The sequence below is a fragment of the Aegilops tauschii genome, chromosome 4, assembly GCF_002575655.3.
Source record: "Aegilops tauschii subsp. strangulata cultivar AL8/78 chromosome 4, Aet v6.0, whole genome shotgun sequence".
NCBI lineage: Eukaryota > Viridiplantae > Streptophyta > Magnoliopsida > Poales > Poaceae > Aegilops > Aegilops tauschii.
This window is the reverse complement of record NC_053038.3, coordinates 390,272,580-390,291,012: the sequence shown is the minus strand read 5'-3', so window position 1 is coordinate 390,291,012 and position 18,433 is coordinate 390,272,580. Positions and strand designations below refer to the sequence as shown.

Here is an 18,433-nt window from a genome sequence, read left to right as displayed (position 1 = left end):
GGGAACGAGCGTGCATGGGACCCACTTGTCGGTGTGATATTAGTGGTGATCTGCGTGTTCAGAGAGGCTACGCGGGCGATCGAGGCAACAAAGTGATGGGAGTGAGCTGAACGACGATGACATAGCGGGGGGCCAGGTGGCAGGGGTACAGTCCTTGTTGGGCTGGGCCAAAGTTGACTTTTAGGACACAGGCCGGATTTGCATTTCTCGAGAATCATGGGCCTCGATGCTAGAAGGCCGAGGTCGGTTGATTTTAATGAGATATTGAGGCCAGAAGAGCAGATGGGTCCGAATGAACGCGATAGTGCTCAAATTGCAGGGTTGAGGGAGGCGGTTGATGTGTGTGAATTAGCAGATCTTGGCTATAAGGCTGGATTGGACTTTTGAGAAGAGGATAGCGGGAGGGGATTTCTGTAGGTCCAGGCCCTTGCAACCCCAAGTTGGTCAGCAATGTTCCCCTTTGCTTCATTGGAACATCTCACGGCGGCCAAATCAGACCACAGCCCTATCCTCCTACTAAATGAATTAGAAGCAAGCAACTTGAGAGTAGCTCTAAAGAAACCGTTTCTTTATGAATGCATGTGGGAGCAGGAAGAAACTTTCAGCGCTACGGTCGAACAAGCATGGCAAAGGGATCAACCAGCTACTACAATGAACCAACTAGCGTAAGCAGTTGGCTGCCCTACGGTCTGACCCGTTGCGTGTAGGAGCAAGTGTAGAAGAAAGGAAGTTGCAGGATCGTATTGTGGAATTATCATACAGGGAGGAGATTATGATGAGGCAAAGATCACGCATACGCTGGCTTGCAGAAGGGGATAGCAACACACAATATTTCCAGAAGAAAGCTAGTGCGTGCAGGGCAAAAAACACTATAACTTAGTTGCAACGGCTTGATGGTTCAATGTGTAATGATCCGGAAGAGTTGGCCAATACGGCTACAAACTTTTATGAGGATTTGTATTCATCGGAAGGAACCATAGGGATGGAGGAGGTTCTTTCACACATACCATCTCGAGTTGATGCTCATATGAATGCTCGTCTTAACGCTCCTTATACGAATGAGGAAGTAAAAAAGGCTTTGTTCCAAATGTTCCCAACTAAAGCTCCTGGTCCGGATGGTTTTCCGGCACATTTTTTCAGCAGCATTGGGATTTGTGTGGAGAGGAAGTCACAGGTATGATCTTCAGGGTGCTCAATGGAGATGACTCACTGGAGGATATCAATCAAACGTCCATCGTTCTTATTCCCAAGATAGCAAGTCCAAAAAATTTAGGACAATTTCGACCTATAAGCCTTTGTAATGTGATTTACAAAATCGCATCAAAGGTCTTAGCAAACAGGTTGAAAAGTATTCTCCCCGAGGTTATTTCTGAGGAGCAATCGACGTTTGTCCCTGGTCGCCTAATCACGGACAATTTTATCACTGCATATGAATGTATGCATTACATGAAAACAAAGAGAGTTAAGGGCAACATGTTTTGTGCACTTAAGCTGGATAAGATGAAGGCGTATGATAGACTAGAGTGGTCTTATTTGAAGGAAGTAATGCTTAAGTTGGGGATCAGCCCCCGGTTCACGGAGACAGTAATGAGGTGCGTCTCGTCTGTTTCTTTTTCGGTTCTTTTCAACGGTGGTAGTTTGGAAACTTTCAGGCCATCAAGAGGATTACGGCAGGGAGATCCGATATCCCCCTACTTATTTTTGTTGGCAGCTGAAGGGCTATCTTGCTTGCTTAACGCACATGATAGTGGGGTTCGGGGTCTCTCGGTTGCACCCAATGCACCGGTTGTCAATCACTTATTGTTCGCCGATGATAGCCTCTTATTCTTTGAAGCAACAAGTGTAGGTGCAGCCAGGATAAGAGATCTTCTGAACACATATTGCGCTGCCTCTGGTCAACGCATAAACACCGACAAAATCGTCCATTTATTTTAGTAAAAAGGTTTCGGACACCCAGCGTTTGGAGATTAAAAACATTCTGGATGTCCAGAACGAGGCATTATCAGAGAAATATCTGGGTTTGCCCACAGATGTTGGGAAGGAGAAGGAGGGATGCTTCAGGTACTTGAAAGACCGAATATGGAAGCACATTCAGGGATGGATGGAGAAATGCCTGTCGGCTGGAGGGAAAGAGGTGTTGATAAAATCAGTTGCTCAGTCTATCCCTATGTATTCCATGGCCCGCTTTTAATTACCTCGCGGTTTGTGTGAGCACATCAACGGGCTACTTCGTAAATTTTGGTGGGGAAGTAAACAAGGCCAGAGGAAACCGACATGGGCGTTGTGGAGAACTATGTGCAAGCCAAAGTTTATGGGAGGCATGGGGTTCCGGGATATCGAACTCTTTAATCTTGCATTACTAGCCAGACAAGTTTGGCGTTTGCTTCAGGATCCGGATAACTCTAAGTGCTAGAGTTTTAAAAGCCAAATACTACCCCGAGGTTGATATTCTACACGCAACTCTGGGCTCTCACCCGTCCCAGGTTTGGTGTTCCTTAATCGAAGGACGAGATGTCCTTGCTTTGGGTCTCATCAGGAGGATCGGTACAGGAGCAGAGACACATATTTGGCATGATAACTGGCTGCCGCGCGACTATAAGTTGAGACCAATATGCTCCATTACAGTGAACCCGCCACAACTAGTCTTGGAATTGATTGATCCAGTGTTGCGTACATGGAATAAACAGGTGATCAATGAACACTTCATTGCTCCGGATGCTGATGTAATACTGAACATCCCTTTGAGCTCTAGGTTGCAGCCGGACTTTTGGGCATGGCACGATGACCGGAAGGGGCTTTTCTCTGTCCGATCGGCCTACAGAGTGATAAACGGGATAAAGTTTCAGAGGGAGTACTGGTTGGAGCACAGGCTGGGGCACTCAAATCAAACACAGGAAAGGAATTCATGGACGCGACTATGGAAAGTTAAAATCCCGTCAAAAGTCAGAGTCTTTGTATGGAGATTATCTCACATGTCTCACCCCACAGGCACAACCCGACATGAAAGAAAGATGGCGACCACACCGGCGTGTTCCATCTGCGATGCTGAAACAGATTCATGGCGGCACTCTCTCTTTGAGTGCCGCATGGCAAGGTGTGTATGGGCCTTGGGGGATGAGGAGATTGTCGAACATATGTTGTCCAACAGATCTGATGATGCAAGGTTATGGCTATTTTGGCTTTTTGAGTCCATGAATCAGCATGATTTAGCGAGAGTGCTTATTACAATGTGGGCTATTTGGTGGGCTAGAAGAAGGGCTATACATGACAATGAATTCCAGAGTCCTCTATCTACTATGTGCTTCATCAACCGTTACTTGAAGGACCTAGACATAGCTTCTGCTAGGAGGGTAACGCCCAATGCAAAAAAAAACTCAGCAGCGTGTTCATCGCTGGATTGCACCGGGAGAAGATGTTGTGAAGATAAATGTGGATGGTGCAGTCTCCAGATCTGGTAAGGCGGGGGCAGCGGCTGCTATATGCAGAGACAAGCACGACAACTACATGGGGGCATCAGCAGTTACTTTCGATGGCCTGGTGGATGCGGCAAGCCTTGAAGCCCACGCGTGCAGCGAGGCACTTCCTCTGGCAAGGGATCTTCATATCTCACATGCGACAATAGCATCTGATTGCATGCAGGTCGTGTCCGACATCAATGGGAGGACGTTTTCATCTTATGCACTAGTCATAGATGAAGTTAAGGCATCGATGAATGATTTTGTAAAAATTAGCTTTCGTTATGAGTGCAGGTAAGCAAACCTAGAAGCTCACGCCATTTGCAAAGGTTGCTTCAGCTTTCCCTCCTGGTCGCCGCTTGTGGCTAGGGATTCCTCCAGACATTGCTTGTATTGCTACGACACTGAACGTTGAATAAAATCCCTGGTTGACCTAAAAAAAGCTCGGTTGATACAATCTACTCGGTCATACAGTATTTTGTAACCAATTAGGGCATCTCCAACGCTGAACCGCAAATTTCCTTCGGCACACACTGATGCGGGAGCCGGCCATCCAACGATAGTCGCGTGCATTTCAACCACTGTTTGAATTAACCAAACAAAATTCATGCAAACACGGCGGATTTCACATAAACCAGATGAAATTCATTACATTTTGGACATACTTCAACTCAAAGCGGAGCTAGTCCGACTCTGGAGGTATAATTTTGGACATATTTCAACTAATCACCTAGTCTAATGCCGGCAGCGGTGGATCTCCATTCCCACGACATGGCTACCCTCCGTGGCTTCCGCCTTTGTGGCCTTCGCCTTCGCCATACCTTCCTTATGTCCGACCCCGCCGCTCATCGGAGTGGCCATGCTTTAGCCCGAGGGAAAGAGTGCCTACTCCGCTTCCGTGAAGCCAAGGCGGGGGTCGACGATGGTCTGCGCTGAACCGAGCAAGACATCGGCAGTGTATGTCAGCGACGCGTTGGCGGTGGCCACCGTGGGACCCAAGCGGTGACGACCTCCCATGGTCTACTTTTCCTCGGTGTCGGCTGCGGCCGCAGATGTGTTGGCTGATACGTCCATTTTGCATCATGCTTTTATATTGATATTTATTGCATTATGGGCTGTTATTTCATTTTATGGTACAATACTTATGCCTTTTCTCTCTTATTTTACAAGGTTTACACAAAGAGGGAGAATGTCGGCAGCTGGAATTCTGGACCGAAAAGGAGCAAATCTGAGAGGCCTATTCTACACAACTCCAAAGGTCCTGAAAATTTATGGAGAATTATTTTGGAATATATAAAAAATATTGGGCGAAGAAACACCACAGGGGAACCCACCAGGTGGCCACAAACCTCACTACAAAAAAAAGACACATCCGTGACATTTTGGGCCGAACGAATTTTTTTTCTGTCATGCTTGTGACACTACTATAACGATAATTGTGACAAAAACACGTATCATCATAGATGTGGTGGGCTCCTACTTCTATGACAAAAAACATGACATAAAATGGGCTTTTTGTCCTGGGCGGGCCGGGGATGCACCTGCATGACATTCTTTGGGTCGTCCATGACGGAAAAAATCATGGTAGAAGCGAGGGCGAGGAAAATATCGGGGAGTTCCCGATTACGGTAGGTGGTCGGGGTCGAGCGATGCATGGAGGTTTGCGCGTTTCTCTCGTACACGTACGCACGTGTGTGCGAGGTATTGGGCTCTAACTGAACCCGAGCGAGGCGTTCGCTTACTAAACCCAAGCGATTGCACTAGCTACGTTACTGAACCCAAGCGATCGATCCCTTGGTTGTTAACTCAACCCGAGCGATTCCTTCGCTATTGCTGCTAACTGAAGCCAATCGAACCTATTGCTGCCTCTTGATGAACAGTGACCGTTATTGGGGGTTGGATGAACAGTTCCCGGTGGGGGTTGGATGAACAGGACCCCGTGGTAGTAGAGGCCGTTGTCGCTGAATGAACAGGACCCCGATCGAGGAGGTGGGGTGGATGAACAGGATCCCGTGGAGGGCTGGTTGAACAGTAGCCGGTGGAGGCTGGATGAACAGTAGCCCATGATGAACAGTAGCTAGTGGAGGCTGGAGGAAGTCAACGATGGATGAACAGTAGCAGGTGGAGGCTGGAGGAAGTCGACGGTGGATGAACAATATCAGGTGGAGGCTGGAGCGAGGCAGTAGACGGTGGATGAACAGTAGCCCGTGAAGACTGGAGCGAAGCAGTAGACGGTGGATGAACAGTATCCCATGGAGTCTCATTTTGTGGTACGCCGCACCCCTCCCGATGAACAGGACCCCGTTTCGACCGTAGGCACTCCAACACAAGTTTGTTTCCTTCATTTTGCGGTACGCCACACCCCTCCCGATCAACAGCACCCCGTTTCGACCGTAGGCACTCGAACAGAAGGTTGTTTCCTTCGTTCTGCGGTATGCCAGACCCTTCCCGATGAACAGGACCCCGTTTCGATCGTACGCGGTCGAACAGAAGGCCATTTTCCTCCGTTTTGCGGTACGCCAGACCCCATTCCCGTTGTTCCGTCCAAGCTGGTTGGCTCCCGATGAACACGAAGTGTTCCGACCCAGTGGCTTCGCTCCCGGTGAACAGGACGCATTCCGACCCAGTCACTTGGATCCCGATGAACACGATGATGTTTCCTCCATTCCGACCCAGCCGGTTAGCTGCCGACGTCGATGCCGTCCGTTGCCTTTCCATGTACACGAGCCCTGGTCGTTCGTATGCGCGAGTACGCGTTTCGAGACCCCGCTCGTATGTACGTACGTGGCCGTATTTTTTGGCATGTGGTTGTATGTACGTGTACACAGTTCAAACGGGACAACCTGAACTGCTACATGAGGGGCTCTACTATGACATGTGCCACTACTTACTCGGCCACTGTTCATCGTTGCAAAGCGATCGATCGACCAGTATGTACGTACACGTTCGCGACAAGACAGAGACCGCTATGTACGCTTTGACCAGGTAGGTCCCAGCTGTCAGGGAGGATAAGGACGCACTTCCTTGCGTGCGAAGATATAGCTACTGGGTCCCAACTATCATGGAGAGGAATTGTTTTTTTTCACGTAATAAGGAGGCACTTCCTTGCGTGCGAAGATGTAGCCGGTGGGTCCCAGCTATCAGGGGCAGGAATAAGGAGGCACTTCCTTCCTTGCGAAGATATACGTGGTGGGTCCCAACTTTCAGGGGGAGGAATAATTTTATTTTCGTGTAATAAGGAGACGGTTGCATGCGTGCGTCCATGGACCTGGTGCATCCCCATGCCAGCCTCTCCACGTACAGTCCTCTTTCGATGACTCTTGTTTGTTGACCACGCCGCACCGAGCGCACCAAGGCGGTGGACGACGGCGAGGCCCCAGACGACAACGAGCCGGTGATGGGAAGACGCGGCAATGGAGTCGCAGACGAAGAGGTGTACGAGGGTTAACTGGTTCTGGTGCAGCGTGGTTCTGCAGTCGGCGGAGAATAACAGAAAGTGTGGAGGGGTGGGGGATGGCTTGGCCGACGGTGGGGTAGCGCTTCGCAGTGAAGCGTGCTAAGCAGAGCTCCTAGCAGTCGGAGGCGGGAGCAGGTCCCGGCGACGCTGGAGGAAGAAGACGAGAGATTGAAGATGAATACCGGCCGTTGGATGTAAATCCAACGACTATCGATGTCAGAATCATTGGTTGACTAAGTTAACAACGCCTTGCGTAGGCTTCGACATTCGCCCACATGTCAGCCTGCAAAAATGTGGCATATATTTAACCCATGTTTTCTATAAATTACAGTCCATTTCCTGGGCTGGGTGAACAAATAATTTTGCGTCAATGCGGCCCATTTAATTTTTTCTAAGAAATCATAGCCCATTTGCACTTTCTTGAATACACGAATTAGCTGGGCTTGTTCTATTTTTAATGTTAGGTTAAAAGGAGCAATTAATATCAAAAAATAAACCGGAGCTACACATTTTATTATATATAAAATTTACAAATTAGCGAGTTATTGCTCAAAATAAAAATGAGTGTGTTATTATTACATTGGTCCTTAAAATCTTCGCAAGCTTTTGTATGCAATCACCAGGATTTTCTTTGCCTGAGAGTCAAAAACAACCATGATTTCCCTTGCCAAGTTCTGTTAAACATTTATTTTTATAAGTTAATAAGATGTGTGATGTTTTTATAATGTATATATAAGTTTCTATTAAATATATCCCTGCAAAAAAATTAAATATACGATAATAGTAATAATATAAATATATATAATGTGGTTAGAAGGGAAAACATAAATTGGACACTGCATTATTATTCTTATATATAGATAAACATAACATAGACCTGCGTTTTATTAAAAAAATACATTGGACTGCCGATGTTTAAGAAAAAGTAAAACCTACGCTGGGAGGCCCATAGGCCGGTACGTACATGATGGACCTCAATAAATAAGTTGAAACCACTGTCTCGATATGTCATGGGCTACACATGTTAAAAAACAAAACTTAGGCCTAGCTGATACTTGTTCGCCCTCTGAAAAAAATGATACCAGCTAGATCCCCGATACCCCTTTCCCGCAAAAAAAAGATCCCCGATACCCCTAAAAAAAGCTCCCCGATGACAGTCATCGTTGGAAATTTATTTTGTTTATTGACTAGGTTGACAAACCCGTTGGCCCCAACATCAGTATACAATTAGGAGGAAGCTTATTTTTCCAATGAGGCACTTGCTTGCGTACGGCTTGGACCTGGTGGGTCCCAACTGTCAGCCTCTCGGCGTACAGTCCTCTCCGGATTCCTCTCGCTTGTTGAGCATGTTGACAATGGCATACGGCGGTGGCGCCACGGCGAGCGCACACGGACGGGAAAGAACCGGAGCCGGGGAAGACACCTTCATTCTTTCGAACATACCGCACTAGCCCGGTGGCTGCAGCCCTCTCACCCAAAAGTTGTACTGCCTGGGTTCGATTCCAATTAGTGCAGTTGAAAAATATCTAACACTTGCCAAAATTTCGTCCCTAGTTTACCTAGTTTTTCGCACACTCAACATTGTCTTGCCGTTTTGAAAATATCATATCTTTTGGACTTTGCATCATATGAAGATGTGCTATACATGAATGTTGATCAGCATGCTGTTAACTTGTCGTTAGTTCCATTTTTTACCATGAATAAAATTTCCAACATTCTGTTATCCATGTTTGAAAAGTGTGTGTTGATTTAAATGCTCTACCTCTGAAACATGCAGTTTCTTATCTGAAAATCACTTGGACAAGCAGCAATCGCCGGTGTTGGATTCGATGTCGCGCTTCTTCAATCCCCCGGCAGCGCGAGGGGGAAATAAACTTCCGTCCCGTGCTGGCGGTTGGGGAATGGAGAGAACTGGATTAAAAAGGGGGCCGGTGGTGCGACTGAAGAAGCACATCAGGCGCGATTTTTTTCTTCAGTGGATGGCTCTCAATGGCGGTTTTTTACTTGCCTCCGCACCATACAACTTGTATTTTTAGCCTCCCAGTCTGTTGGGGACCAACAGCCCATTTGCTGGGCGGGCCAACCTACAGAAAGCAGCACTTAATTTTTCATCAAGGCCAAAAAACAACACAATACTATGTTTGTTTTGAGGCTGAAAACATTATGGCAGGGGTTGAGCGGGGGAGGGGGGAAGACAGAGCAAAAAGATAAAAGAGCTGACGTGCCATTGCTACCCTAACAAGCAGGTGCAAATCTTCTCGGGAAGGAGTGACGTTGACACTCACGCGTCACAATCCCACAGTAGACATTCTAACAAGTTAGCACACAAGTACAACAGAAAAGGTAAACATTCGTAACAAACTCAGATTCACAAGACACGTTCATATTCATAGCCAATATTCACAATCAACAAGTCAAAAGATTCATATATACACAAGTTCAGCAAGTCTATGCATCCAAATGATTGATAGATCACAAGACAATATTCGTAGATAACATTCACAAAAAGATTCAGATATACACACGTTCAGCATGTTTACGCATCCAAATGATTGAGAGATCATAGCCAATATCATCCATGGACAAACTTTAATTACCTAGGGTACAAACTAGTAAATGGTGTTCACTCGGTGGTACTTCTTGCTAAAATTAATGCTTGTACGAGCAAACTTTCGAGTACATGAGAGGTAGCACAGACAATCTGAACTTTGCTTGTAGGTTTATCCTCAAGATAGTGGCCTCGATGCTGAGGGAGGTTTGAGCAACTTGGCCAATACTTTCATCCAACTGGTTTATTGGCTCATCTTGGTCCTGTAGCTCGCCAAAATTCTACATTGCAGACAAGAAAGGAGGCGGTCGATAAAATGAACCACCCAAATTTTTTGTGCTGTTCAACTGAAATGGAGCATCCCTGGCATGCAGACTAATTAAGTGCCAGATGAATATACGCGTCAACCAACTTGTCGGGAATCTTTAGACTCTATGCCATACAGTTCGCTACCATATGTGCCGATAACCAAAAGGCACAAGTTGGGACCAAAGATTGGACTGCGTTTTTATGGGCTATGCGCCAAGAAATATTGTTGGCGTTCACTCTGGCACTTCTTCTGGTCAACATCAATGCTTGTCTGAGTGAACTTTGGAGTACATAGCAACATCATAAGTATCTGCCCATCTGATCTTTTTGTGCAGTTCTACTGAAATCGCCCAATGTAATGATTTGCCCGCGAGTTCAGGCTCCAAGTTACTCATTTATGAAATCGACCAACAGTAGCACAATACCATATTACCAATACATATGACAAGCACAATATAAAGATCGGTACCAACCTGTGTGAGGAAGCATATCAATTACTATTTCCTTTGATTGGAAGCCGAGATAAGCGACCGACGGGAAAGGAAGGATGCAGTCGAGGCAATGAAGCACCCAAAGTTTTTGTGTAGTTCCACCAAAATCAAGCATCCCTGTTGGCACATATATTGAGAGAGTGAGTTTACTGTAATAGTGGGACTAGTTGATGAAACATACACTAACAAATAGAAGCACCACCAGTTCAAACGACGCCCACGACCGCTTTGGCCATCTGTGGCCCGCCAGCTGTCGACCTCGTCCGTGCTGCGCCCCGCGATCCCTGTCCTTTGTCATGGTCTGCCTCGGATCCTTCCACCCCATCGCCATCTCCTGGGCGGGAAGCCCCGTCTACCCCACCCACGCGGGTGGTTGTCAGCACTTCGAGCCCGCCCTCACCTGCCCGCACCTCCCCTGATGCTGCTTTGGAGGTGCGCCAGCCAATCGCTGATGCGGCCTTGGTCCTGCGGCCGCCAACGGTCTCACCCCTTTTGTCGAGGTCCTTGACCCCCTAGCCTGCCCCGTCTGGCCACACGGATCCCGAGTGCGATCCTGTCGCCACTACGGAAACCCCCCGCGCTGCAGGAAATCTCGCTGGGCCCACGCCCACGACCTACGCACCCTCCGATCCCGTGCCGCTGCTGCCCCGGGGCCCGCCCGCGGCCGCTGATTGCTTGCCACCCCCCGAGGCCATGCAGACCATGTAGGCTCGTACGCAGCTCCCTGCATGCGTTTCCAACGGCGTTGCTTCCTGCCCCGTTCCCGACCACGTCTTGGACTACATCAACTCCATCAGGACGCGACCTGCCCCGGTGCTCGACACCCCTTCTGTGCGCCGCAAACGCGGTGAACTGCCGCCCAACTTCACGCCGCGGCGCAGTGGTCAGCTCGCCAAAGTGGATCATGGCCTGGACTCGGAGACGAAGGCCAAGCGGGTCCTTCTCCGTCGCCTCGGGCTGCTGGGGGATGATGAGCCCATCTCCAGCGAGGCTCTTGAGCGCTACAACAGGCTTTTTGCCAAGCCCCTGGCTAGTGATATCGTCCTCGCTTTCACCGACTTCTTTGGCTGGACCGTCCCCGCTGGCCTCCTTGATGGAGTGGCCCCCCCACGCCTCGCCTGGTCGAGGCATGATGCACTCGCCCTGCGCACGACACCCCCACCTTCTCATGGATCAAAACCTCACCATAGTGTTCTGTAACATGCGCGGGCTCAATTGTCGCGCCAAACGCACAGCTGTACGCTCTGTTATCTCCTCGGCCAACCCCTGTATTGTGTGCCTTTCTAAAACTAAGCTGAATTCCGTCTCATCGTTGCTTGTTCTGGAGACGCTCGGCGCCCCCTCCGCGGACTTTTTCTTTCTTCCGGCCACGGGCACCCGGGGTGGAATCCTCCTGGCCTGGCGCTGCGACCGGATTTCCCTTGCCAACCCCATCATTGGGACGTTTCATGTTTCGGCAACCGTCTCCCTTGGCGCCAGCACCACCCCATGGTGGATCACGAGTGTTTATGGTCCCCAGGGCATGGATGAGAAGCTCGCTTTCATGGCCGAGCTCCACGATCTACGCGATATGATCACCGGCCGCTGGCTGCTGGGTGGCGACTTCAACGTGATAACCTCTTGTGCGGATAAGAACAACGGCAACCTCAATCCACGCACCATGAACCGCTTCAGACGGTTCATTGCGGACCACGCCCTGCGGGACATCTACCTCCACAGCCGGAGATACACGTGGTCCAATGAGCAAAGCAATCCCACCCTGGTGCGGAACGATCGCGTGCTTTGCACCCCTTCATGGGCGACCATCAACCCCCATCACATGCTACGATGCCTGGCCACTGCCGTATCCGATCATTGCCCCCTCGTGGTGAACTGCGCGTCGCGCAACCTTGGAAAACGCCGGTTTCACTTTGAGCGTCTCTGGCCTAAGCTTGATGGATTCCTCACCACAGTTGATGAGGCATGGAACTCTATACCCCCAGACCCCGACCCGTTCAGGCGCATAAATAGCAGGCTCAAAATCACCGCTCGCCGTCTCCAGAGCTGGGGGCGCGCACGACGGGCAACATCTCCCTTCAGCTTCAAATTGTGCGCGAAATCATCTACCGCCTCAACATGGCGCAAGATTCACGTGTGATGTCCTCGGCCGAAGCTTGGCTGCGCCACGAGCTCAAGCGGGCATACCTCGGGTTGGTGTCCCTCGAGTGCTCCATCCTTAGCCAATGCGTGCGTCTTGGCTGGCTCCGCGAAGGCGACACCAATGTGGCCATCTTCAAAATCCATGCTGCCCACCGCGCGCAGAAGAATCATGTGGCCTCCTTCCGTGTGGGCTCTAGGATCATTTCCGACGAGGTGGAGATTGCCAAAGCAGCCTTTAACCACTTCAGCTCCATCCTGGGTGCATCTTCCGCCAGAGATCACTCCATCGACCTCGACTGCATCGACCCGCGCCACTTCGACCTTGCAGACCTGGAACACCCCTTCTTCGAGGATGAGATTTGGACCGCCGTCAAGCAGCTCCCCATAGGCAAGGCGCCCGGGCTGGACGGGTTTACGGCAGAATTCCTGCGTGCTTGCTGGCCTATCATCAAGGCCGACATATGCGCCGCATTCGACAAGATATACGCCATGAACGGGAGGGGATTTCACAAGCTCAATGAGGCCCTCCTCATCCTTCTCCCCAAGAAGCCCGACGCGTGCACGCCCACCGATATCCGACCGATCAGCCTGATCCACCTGCTAGCCAAACTCTTTGCCAAAGTCCTCTCCTTGAGGCTTGCGCCGAAGATGGGGCGGCTCGTCTCTGCCAACTAGAGCGCCTTCATCGCTGGCCGCAGCGTGCACGACAACTTCCTCCTTGTTCAGCAGACGGCGCGCCTGCTCCAGAGCCTGAAGGCCCCGAGAATTCTTCTCAAGCTCGACATCGAGAAGGCATTTGATACCGTGTCCTGGCCCTTCCTCCTGCAAACTCTGCGCCACCTCGGTTTTGGGAACCGCTGGTGCGAGTGGGTCTGCATCCTCCTCTCCACGGCATCCACGCGTGTCCTCGTCAACGGCAACTCCGGACCGCCCGTGGACCATGCTTGCGGGCTACGCTAGGGCGACCCCGTGTCCCCGATGCTCTTCGTCATCGTGATTGGCACACTCAACTCCCTGCTGCAACACGCGTCGCACGCTGGCATGCTCCAACGACTCACCAGCCGGCATGCCGCGTCGAGTATATCCCTGTTTGCCGACGACGTGGTGATCTTCTGCCACCCAACCAGCTCCGAGTTGGCCATGCTCCGCGAGCTGTTGTGGGTGTTTGGCGATGCCTCTGGCGTGCGCACTAATTTCCTTAAGTGCTCCACCACCCCCATTCGCTGCGGTCAGGAGATTGCCACAGCCATCGCCTCCACTATCAGGTGTGCGGTCATCGCTTTCCCCATCGTCTACCTGGGCCTCCCCCTCTCCATTTGCAAGACCCCCTCCTCGGCGCTGCTCCCGCTGGTGGACAAGCTAGCGAGGAAACTCGCGACCTGGAAGGTCGCGCTCCTATCTCGCGGCGAGCGGCTTGCCCTTGTGCACCACGTGCTCTCTGCGATGCCCGTCCACATCCTCATGGCGACTACTATCTGTCCAACGATCCTCAAGAAAATCACGCGCATCATCCGTGACTTCTTCTGGCATGGACGTCGGGACGCCAGCTCCGGCTGTTGCCTTGTCAGCTGGCAGCGTGTCTGCCACCCCGTCGAGTTCGGCGGCCTCGGCGTGTGGGACCTCCACCTCACCGGCATCTCGCTACGATGTCGTTGGCTTTGGCTCAAGGCCACCGACCCATCACGCCCATGGCATCACCTCCAACTCCCCCAAGATGAAGATACATGCCATTTCTTTTGTGCCTCAACCTCATGGCACGTGGGCGATGGCAGAACCTGTCGCTTCTGGAGCGACCACTGGCTCGATGGTCAGTCAATCCCAGAAATCGCGCCCGCCCTTACATCCCTCATTCCACGTCGTCGGCGCTGCCGCACGCTGGTCTGCGATGGGATTACCAATGGCGCTTGGATCGGAGACATACACGGCACCCTCGGGCCCCTCGCAGTCGTCGAGTACATCAACTTGTGGCGCAAGTTACAACAATTCTCCCTCACCAATCAGCCCGACCACATCACCTGGAAGTGGACGACCAATGGAGTCTACTCCGCCAGCTCCTGCCATCGCGCTCTGTTCCATGGCTCCACTTTGCCCCCATGCTAGAAACTACTATGGAGGAGCTGGGCTCCCCTCAACAACAAAGTGTTCCTCTGGCTCGCCTACCTCGACAGATGCTGGACCGCGGAGCGGCGAGTGCGCCATGGCCTATCTAATGACCCCGCTTGCATCCTCTGCGACCAAGAGGCTGAGTCCATCGATCACCTGCTAGTGGGCTGCGTGTTCTCCCGCATCATTTGGCACGAAATTCTCTCCTGGTGTCGCCTTATTGCCCCACCGTTGGACGACTCCATGAGCTTCTTCGCCTGGTGGTCCGAAGCGGCTGCGGGATCCCCTGGCTGTTTGAGAAAGGGACTCAACTCCATCATCGCGCTGTCTGCCTGGGCCATTTGGAAGCATCGCAATGCGGCTATCTTCGATGGCCAGCGCCCCTCCACGGGAGACCTGACCAAGGCCATCAAGGATGATGCCCGGCTCTGGGCCAAGGCGGGCGCCATGGGACTAGCTAGCATTATTCCTGTAACCTAGGATATATGTGTTGAGGCTGAGCATCCTCCTCCCCCTGCTCACTTTGCACCCTCACTGACACCGGCTCGTGCATGTCTATGAGGCTGCACCATGTTCTTCTTTGTACTCGCAACTCTCTACCCCCTATCAATGAAATGATACGCTGCTAAGCATATTCACCAAAAAAAGAAGCACCCCCATTATCTTAATGGGTAAAGTTAGCAACATAGTAGTCTTGCTTAAAGAGAGGTATTAGTTTATTTAATCACTTCCAATTAGCTCAACACTCAAAGCATTGCCATGTATTATAGGTTGCAAAAATTTAACGTGCAAAGATAAAGGAGTTTCTCATGACAGTAGCAACACATTAGCACGATACCAATAGAGATGACAGCAAACTAATATGGATGAAGGCCTTAGGTCGGTACCAACCTGAGCAAGAAGCTTATTCAAGTAGTCCGAGAAGAGATGATAAAGCACTTAGTGGAATCATTCAATAGTACATATTTTTGTGCACTTCAAATGTATGGTTGACATCAGTCTTGTTTACCAGTGGTGAGATTATATCGAAAGATTATCAAGAACTTCCAGCAGAGTTAAAGCACTGGCTGGGATACAGTTCATTGCATTGTCTTGTGTAGTTCCAATGTACGATTGTCACAACATGATCCCTGTTTGCACAAGTAGGAACAAGGTGAAACCTTCATTAGCTTAGTGTGAAAGGATAGAAAGACATTAGCATATTACTTTAACAGTAGCATCAAATTCATGATGGACAATACAGTAGCAAAACATTGCCTCATTGAACCAGTGGCAATAAATTGACATGCAAAATAATAGCATTATTATATCATGACACTACCAAGTTCCCCTCCCTGCTCCACCACATGGTTCACCTCCACATACACACATACACACGTACATGATTCAGCATAGGGTGCTACTAAAGATTTGTTTAACTCCGATAGCAAAATTAGGCAACAATTAATTAGTGCTACTTAAGTACTCCTAATTCATTAAGTGACCTTGCAGGAGAGACAACAGAAGTGGAAGGGCTCATGGAGGATCGTCTCACATGTAAGGGAGACATTGCTGGAGCCCTTGAATGGCCTCGACTGAGGCCTCGGCTTCAGCAAGATCACCTTGGCACTGTTGATTGTGTAGAGCTGGGTCACACATGCATCCAGAATCTAGTTAATTAGTATGATCTTTCGTCAGGCCAAGTACTACTCTACTACATACTACAAGTGCATTTCTTCAAGTAAATTAAGACTAGTAGCAACACAACAATACAATACCACTAGCAAGATGTTAGGATAACATGGGATGGTACCATCGTGTGATCTTCTTCATTTCCTTCTTCTTCTTCCTCTTCTTCCTCTTCTTCTTCTTCTTCTTCTTCTTCTTCTTCTTGCTATGTTTCTCTTTCTCCTCACCAATTGGTGAAACTAAGTACATGATTGGCCTTCTATTTCAGATTTGGTTTTGTCAGTGAAGGAGTATAAGTGTACTAGTAAACAATAGCATTATTTTCTCATGGCAGTCGCAAAAATAGAGGTGAACCCATACATTAAATATCATTCTTACCTAAAGGAAGGTTATGTTGCCAATATGGAGGATGAAGATTGGAACACAAATCTCCCTTTGTGCAGTTCCACCGAAATGAACCAACTATTCCGGTGTGACATTCCAGTTAAACAACACAAAAGTCACTTCTTTTAAGAAGTGTTTTGTGCAGTGCACCAAAAGGTCGCAATAGCAACGAGGTGAAATTGATATCCCTGTTTGAATAAAAAGCTACAGAGGAAATAGTCAGAGTCTCAAACAATTACTGACAAAAACAATTGGTTAAACTTGTCATGGCTTGTAACAGTGGCATGGCTTCATTTTACTAGGGGCATTAGATTAAGAATAGCTAAATATTTGCTATAAGGGCATGGGACAGTGGTTGCACCAGCAGTCCAGCACCATGTACCTAAACCGGGGCATAAAGTGGTGATTCAGGCCCCGAGAAACAAACATCCAAGCAACATATCTGGGTTGGTCCCATTTTTGTTCACTCTAGACACCTATTCGTATGTGTGGATAACAAATCTAGTCCTGGTCATACCACTGTGTACAACGTTTCCCCTATATTTCCCTTTTCGACCAAGAAACCGGTTGGATGACCAGTCTATACTACTTTCACCCCCTTTCTTTCCTGTTTGTACCAAGTCCGATGTACATACTAACTTTCCCCCCTTTATTTCTTGTTTGAACCATGTACAAGATTCGACTCCATGAAGTAGCTTTACCTCTAACAATAGAAAAAAATAGGTGACGTTGGACCATCCGATCGATCCTAGCTACGAGGGGGCTGAGAGGTAGAAAATGATGCACATGCAGCGACGTAGCAAGTTGAGGAAGTAGATCCGGGCCGGTTTCGAAGGAAGATATACCTGAGGGTCGTCGGGGTGTGGATAGGTGGGCAGCGGGAGGCCAGATCTGCCCACACTAGGGCATCGACGAAGGGATCGGAGGACCTCCTGCGCTGGCACTCGGCCAAAGATAACGGTGCAGCCGGCAGTGGGTCTCCTCCCTCGCTGTCGACGACGAGCTAAACGCTGCCCCTCCTCCCCTTCACCGGTGGAGGGGATACGTCCGGATCTGTAGCTAGTGATGATGATAGAAAGACAGTGTTACCACCGCTATCTTGTTTAGATCTAGAGAGGATGAGAGTGTGTGAATAGAGCAACCCTGGCAAGCAAGCGCGGAGGCTCCTGCCGATATATATACGTATAGTGGGGTAGTTTTCTTTTTTCACTCCATCGGAACAATCGTTTAAAATTGTGTAGGTGCCAGGTCACCTTTTTTTAGTTGTTGATTGTTTTTTGCGATAGCTACCCGCTTATTCCAAGTGGTGTGCAGGGGTGGATTAATGAGCTGCTCGGCTCGTTAAGTTCGTGCTCGTTAAGCTCGTGGTCGTTAAGGCTCGGCTCGTTAAGCTCTGAAAGATTAACGAGAAAAAACCCTGCTCGACTTGGTTTGTTCGAAGCTCGTTAAAAGAAAATTAACGTAAGATGAAACATGTGTTGTGTTGTTACTAACGAACTTAGCGTGAAACTTGTTAGCTGGTTCGTTAAGCTCCTTAAGAAATTGATGATTGGCTTTGTTCATTAAGAAGCGACCCACGAGGATAACAAGATGAACTATCAAGGGATCATTGCTCGTGAGCTATGAGCTTTTGTTTCAGCCCTAACGGTGTGCTAGGTCGCACTTTGTATCGTTCAAGTCTGGTACTAGACCCTCCATCAAGTGAACAACCACTGCCTCGTAAATTTTTTGAACAAGCCCACGACTCAATTATCGGAAACATGGTCTGCACCAACATGCATTATTATTTATATTTTCTATGTGGGAGTATCCTCAAAACAAAATGTGAGAGTACAATCTTTATTGGTCCCCTTTGCAATTTGTGCTAAATTTTGACCAA

At 49.3% G+C, this 18,433-nt stretch overlaps 1 protein-coding gene across 1 annotated transcript; it reads left to right on the top strand.

Annotated features, from left to right (window-relative positions):
* The first annotated feature begins 11,461 nt into the window (after positions 1-11,461).
* Positions 11,462-12,397, top strand: LOC141021905 (uncharacterized). The gene has a single exon (XM_073497759.1). The coding sequence runs from the start codon at positions 11,462-11,464 to the stop codon at positions 12,395-12,397; it is 936 nt and encodes a 311-aa protein (XP_073353860.1).
* The last annotated feature ends 6,036 nt before the right edge of the window (positions 12,398-18,433 follow it).

Excerpts from the sequence above, each read along its gene's own strand:
- LOC141021905 (XM_073497759.1), top strand. The coding sequence starts at position 11,462 with ATGCGCGGGCTCAATTGTCGCGCCAAACGCACAGCTGTACGCTCTGTT.